At 39.3% G+C, this 6,347-nt stretch overlaps 1 protein-coding gene across 1 annotated transcript in view; it reads left to right on the top strand.

The window, feature by feature from the left end:
- Positions 1-610: 610 nt before the first annotated feature.
- Positions 611-6,347, top strand: part of lmf1 (lipase maturation factor 1) — a gene marked incomplete at its 5' end in the record, with an annotated part of 15,785 nt that continues 10,048 nt past the window's right edge. The window contains 6 exon segments of the mRNA XM_014027172.1: positions 611-920; positions 2,325-2,335; positions 2,527-2,675; positions 2,996-3,061; positions 5,382-5,549; positions 5,631-5,811. Coding sequence (XP_013882626.1) covers positions 611-920; positions 2,325-2,335; positions 2,527-2,675; positions 2,996-3,061; positions 5,382-5,549; positions 5,631-5,811 — 885 coding nt within the window.

Here is a 6,347-nt window from a genome sequence, read left to right as displayed (position 1 = left end):
GAAAAGGTCCAGTGTTTCTCTGAAGGGAAATGGTCCAGTGTTTCTCTGAAGAGAAAAGGTCCAGTGTTTCTCAGAAGGGAAAAGGTCCAGTGTTTCTCAGAAGGGAAAAGGTCCAGTGTTTCTCAGAAGGAAAAGGTCCAGTGTTTCTCAGAAGGGAAAAGGTCCAGTGTTTTCTGAAGAGAAAAGGTCCAGTGTTTCTCTGAATGGAAAAGGTCCAGTGTTTCTCAGAAGGGAAAAGGTCCAGTGTTTTCTGAAGAGAAAAGGTCCAGTGTTTCTCTGAAGAGAAAAGGTCCAGTGTTTCTCAGAAGGGAAAAGGTCCAGTGTTTCTCAGAAGAGAAAAGGTTCAGTATTTCTCAGAATGGAAAAGGTCCAGTGTTTCTCTGAATAGAAAAGGTCCAGTGTTTCTCTGAATAGAAAAGGTCCAGTGTTTCTCAGACCAAACGCTGTGAGGATGAGTGGACACACATAGACGAGTTTAGCAGGAGATGAAGCATAAAGAGCTTGACATCCATGCAAGTTTTAAAATAGACGCATTTTCTGCTCTGCTACTGTAAAGTTCATAAAGTCACAGATGACGTTATTTGCATCTTTGTCTTGTGTTTTGTTGTAGTCGTGGCCTTCAGTGTTGCCTACAATCAGAACAAGCAGCTGATTGGTGAGAACGGCCTCATGCCCTGCAAGAACTACCTGAACAGTGTCAAACGCTATGTGGGGGGCAAGATTGGCATGGCTGCCTTGGCCTACACACCCTCCATCCTCTGGTTCTTGGACTGGAGCCACATGGACGCCAACCTGGATGGCATTGCCCTGGTGGGAATGGCATTGTCACTGTTTGTCCTGCTGACTGGAACAGCTAACATGTTGATCATGTTCACACTGTGGCTGCTTTACCACTCCCTGGTCAACGTGGGACAGCTGTGGTGAGTTTGTGCACACTGTGTCTGAATCATTTTGAAACGTTTGTTCTAAGCGAAACTGTGTGTTCGTGGTGAAAAAATCTGCAACACTGTTCAGAAATGTAAAATCATTTCAAACAGAAAATTTATCTAAAATTCTTGGAAGTTGTGGCAGCCATTTTGAAAGTCTGCAAGTCAAAGAAAAGTCTTCAGAAGCTAATCTGACCCCCCCAGGGGTGGAGAAACCAAACCTCTGGTGTAGTCACATGAGGTGGAGTTAAGAGTTCTGCTGTCTGCCCAGTTTCACGCCAAAAAAACTTCAGATTTATAAAACCGTGCATACGCATGTTTCTGCACCTTTCATTTATAAATCACAGCTGTGCCTCAGAGTTTGGACCAATGTCCCTCCTCAGGTTCTACCCTCTACACGCCCACACTCAACCATAAACTGTCAATGCAAAGTACCTCATGAATGTTAAGATGTATTTAAATTACACTTACAGACATTCACTCATTCACACACTGGTGATAGTAAGCTACACTGTAGCCACAGCTGCCCTGAGGCTCACTGACCGAGACAGAAGTTGCGTTTCCATTGCAAATGTGCGCAAAACTTTGTCGATATTCTGTTAATGTTGAAAAAAACACAGTTTTGCAACTGCAGTTTTTCCATTAAGAAATGCTATTAAAGTCACGTGAATACGTTTGTTCTCATGATAAGTCATTACAAACATGGCAGCGATGGATGTAAACACATAGCATGTTGCTACCACGACACTAGCGCTCATCATCAGAGGAGACGTCGGCGTCTTTTATCGAGGCTTTCCAGAGACAAGTCCCTACTTGGGAGTGGCTACGTATGCTGTGTTTTGTGGGAAATTGTAGTCGGAGAGTTTATACTATTTTATACTACTTCTGTGATATTACTACTACTTCTACTTCCTGTTATCTTCTTCTTCGTCTTTTTCGCCAGTAGAAACAGCCGGTTGTTGATCACGTGACTCCCGTGACGCGAAAAAAGTGTTTCCATTGCAGTTTTGCGAAAAACACCAATTTCGATACGACTGAAAAACCACCTCATCCTAGCACAAAAACTGTTGAAAAACGTAATTTTTTTCAAAATTGACGTGATTCCATTGAGCAAATATATTTTTGAAATTCTAATTTGCGCATTTTCATGGTCAATGGAAACGCAGCTTGTAACAAACACACAGTCTGCAGGTCAATGAACCAATCCCAGCATCCCCAGCCTTGGTGTGGGCGGAGCCTGTTCTTTTTAAAGTCATGCCTCCAATTAAATAAAACCTTTTTAAAAGTAACTAAAGTTCCACTGGAGCTCCAGATGTTTTCAGCAAGATGTTGTTCATTGTCACTGATCTGTTAAAGCTAACAAAGTTTTGTATTTTTGGTGTTTTTGTTGTTTTGTAGGTACTCTTTTGGTAAGTGAGCTTCAGACTAACTCCAGCAGGGCTACAAGAGAAGAGATGGAGTGTTTGTATTTCTCTAAACCATGTAACTAAAGTAGGTAATGTAGAGACGGCCCCTCAGACCCCCCTGGAGCTGTGCTGGTTTTCTCTGCTGAAGCTCACAGTGTGAAGCTCTTTCTGAACATCTGTCATGTTGTGTGCAGGCTGGGAGAGCCAGCTGCTGGAAACTGGCTTTCTGGCCATTTTCTTGTGTCCAGTCTGGACTCTGGCCCAGGTTCCTCGTCAGTGCCCTCCATCCCTGATCTGCATCTGGACCTTCAGATGGCTGATTGTGCGCATCATGCTGGGAGCTGTGAGTACACACTATAACAACACAACTTTCAAACCACAAAAACAACCTTTCACTTAATCTCATTCAGATCCATGTCTGCAGACCTGTCCTGGGTCGTCTGCAGACGACCCAGGACAGGTCTGCAGACATGGATCTGAATGAGACACATACTGTAAGGGTCTAACTCCAGGACAGATCTGCACAGACCTACAGGGGCAACCCAAGAGTTTCTGTAGAAGCTCATCAGTGATCTGTGATGCAATCATCAAACATCATGTGCCAGCAGGTCGTCTGGCTGTCCTCTTTAAGTTCACATGATGCATGTTTTGTTTTGTTTTCAGGGTCTTATTAAAATCCGAGGGGACAGGTGCTGGACAGACCTGACCTGCATGGACTATCACTACGAGGTGTGGGTTTGAATCTCCCGCTGCTCACTGCAGTGCTGTGTGTGTGACAGGATCAGTCTGGATCTCTCTGGACTCTGAGGGGACAGGAGGGGACCTGCAGAGGGACTACAGGTCTTCTCCTGTCTGCACTCAGGTGGACAAACTGCAGGGCTTCAAATAAATAGTTTCCAGGGTTCCTGCGGATCCTTAAAATGTCTTAAATCAATCTTTAGAAGTCTTAAAAATGTTAACACATTGTAAATTTGATGATTGTAATTTGTCTCAAATATTAAAATAATTGGTAACGTTTATTTATTTTTTAAACATTCACATGCACTTTCCTCTTTGACATCACTTCCTGTTGCTTCACATGCAGATATCTCAACAACTGTTTGTCTGAGCATTGTGAAATTTGTTTCATAATGTGTTAATAATGTTGTCTTTCCAAAAATGCATTCACACTTCTTACAAAAAAAATTGACGTCACATGCACTTTAAGGTTTCATCTACAGCAAATTGAGGTTGAGACCCCACTGTGGGTCCTAAAGCTCTAAATTTTGGGTCGTTAGAGAATTTCCAGGAATTAAATTAAATTTAAAACTGAGTGCTAAGAATGTTTTTGCTATATTTGACCCAAAAAAAGGCAGTTAGATATGGATAAAAACAATTGGTTTATTAGGAAAATTTGAATACTTCTTTGCTTCATGAGTTTCTGCCAGTTTTTATTTTATTTTATTTTTTTTGTCCTTTGTGTTTATTGTGAAATTAGTCTTAAATTTAATTTCACTTGGCATTAAATAGTCTTAAAAAGTCTTTAAAAATCTTAAATTTAACTTTCCTGAAACTGCAGGAACCCTGGTTTCAACTTTAGAAGGTCAGATGTTTTCTTTAAAGTGTGCCATCATAAATTACAATGCAGACCGTTCCACAGTCTGTTCAGGAAGTCTTAGCTTCAGCTCAGTTTGTATCCATGAAGAAATCAATCAATCAATAAGTTTATTCACTCAATTCAAAAACTTCCTCATTATAACATACAAACACATTTTGGTTTAACACATACTGTGTATGAGTGAAAAGGGAGCAGGAAGAAGAAAAACCTCGTATAAACCTGCTCCTTTCTCAATATTTACAATGAATTTTTCATGGCCACATACATTAAATCACAAATTCTGTATTCTGTATATAAGAAGATGGGTGTGTATATGGGTGTATGTACGTATATGTGTTTGTGCATGTAAATATGTATATATGTATGTGTACAAATGTGTATGGGTGTGTATGTAGTATTTTCATCTGCCTGTATGTGTACAAATGTGTATGGGTGTGTATGTAGTATTTTCATCTGCCTAGGAAATTTTACTATAATTATTATTTCCTTTGTCAGAAAGGATATGGGAAACTGAAAATACTGTGATAAATTACAGCTGGAAAAGGGGTATGATTATATAAGTTATACTTCATCATACTCCTTTTCAGACTCATAATCACCGATGTGATGTGTTTTCAAGAAATATATTATGTACTTTATGTTGTTCTACACTGCCGGTGAAAGGTTTGTCTGAAATAAACTAAACTAAACAAATAGAATCTGCAAACAATAAATCTCCTCCTCATTAACTCAAAAGTGTATAAGACAATAATTTTTCCTTATAAAGGATTTTAAATTAATTTAAAGTAAAACATTTTTTCAAATTGTCATCCAAACTATTCCATAATTTTACCCCATAAACTGAAATACACATTTGCTTTAAAGTAGTATGCACAGTTTTACTTTTAAAATCATATTTTCTTCGGTTATTTCTGTCATTTGAACTTAAGACAAAAAACTTTTGTAAATTAATTGGCAATAATGTCTTTTTTGCTTTAAACATAATTAATAAAACTTTTAAATTAACTAAATCCCGTAGTTTCAAGATGTTTGATTGAATAAAATTTTTTTTATCTGTTCCCTAACATTCACTTTATACAGAATTCACATAACTTTCTTCTGTAACACAAACAAAGGTTTAGTGTTGGTTTTATATGTGTACCTCTACACAATAGGTCATATACGAAGCAACAAATGAGTGATATAATGTATGGAGTGTTAGTTGATCTAAAATATTTTTTTACTTTATTTAGAAGTCCGATACTTATAGTTTTTGTTTTATATATTTTATATGAGATTTCCAGTTAAGTTTATGATCGAAGACAATCCCTAAAAATTTAACTTCATGTGCTCGTTCCACTATATTATCATCTATGGACATTATAATAGAGCCATCTATTTTTTTGTTGTTTGTTTATTTGTTTGTGAAATGGTGCAAACATCAGAGCCCATCGTGTCTCTGTTTCCTGTCAGACCCAGCCAGTGCCTAACCCCATGTCGTACTACCTGCACCACTCTCCATGGTGGTTCCATCGCTTTGAGACGCTGTCCAACCACTTCATCGAGCTGGTCGCCCCCCTCCTCACCTTCCTGGGCAGGAGGATGTGCATGGTGAACGGAGCTCTTCAGATTCTTTTCCAGGTAAAAACTGTTCAACCGTGGGACAGAGGGAAGGTGTTTGTGATGCAACTTCCTGCCCGTGTCTTCTCTGCGTCCCTGCAGGTGGTCCTGATAGTGAGCGGGAACCTCAGTTTCCTCAACTGGCTCACAATCGTCCCCAGTCTGTCCTGTTTTGATGACTCAGCTCTGGGTTTCTTGTTCGGCCGTGGGTCTGCAGCTAAGCAGGCTGTGCTGGAGGTGCAGAGTCAGCACGCAGCTGGACGCTCCCCCAAACCCACCAAAGGTGCTCCGATTCTAACAGCTTCCTGTGGATCCTTCAGAGGCCTTAAAGTGCCTGTGACCTGTATATCCTTCAGATATACAGAAAGTCAAAGAAAACATCTGTATATTTAAGGATCTTTGCAAAGTACACAAGATTTTACTTATTTTCTCACAAAAATGAAATCTTTTCTTTTGAACTTGGCTCAGCTAAAGTCAAACAGGAAGTGACATCAAAGGGGAACTCTTTAACTCTGGTCTTTATTGAAACAATATTTAAACTTTAACTGTTCTTCATCTCTAGCTGTGTTTCCATTGACCATGAAAATGCGCAAATTAAAATAAAATAATTTGAATTATTCGAAAATAATTTTCGAATAATTTCGAAAATAAATTTGCTCAACGGAATCACGTCAATTTCGAAACAAAAATACGTTTTTTGACAAAATGTTTTTGCACTAGGATGAGGTGGTTTTTCGGTCGTATCGAAATTGGTGTTTTTTGCAAAGCTGCAATGGAAACACTTTTTTCACATCACGGGAGTCACGTGATCAACAACCG

The sequence above is a fragment of the Austrofundulus limnaeus genome, unplaced genomic scaffold (assembly GCF_001266775.1).
Source record: "Austrofundulus limnaeus strain Quisiro unplaced genomic scaffold, Austrofundulus_limnaeus-1.0 Scaffold620, whole genome shotgun sequence".
Classification (NCBI taxonomy): domain Eukaryota; kingdom Metazoa; phylum Chordata; class Actinopteri; order Cyprinodontiformes; family Rivulidae; genus Austrofundulus; species Austrofundulus limnaeus.
Note: the sequence above shows the minus strand (reverse complement) of the source record. Positions and strands in the feature narration are given on the sequence as shown.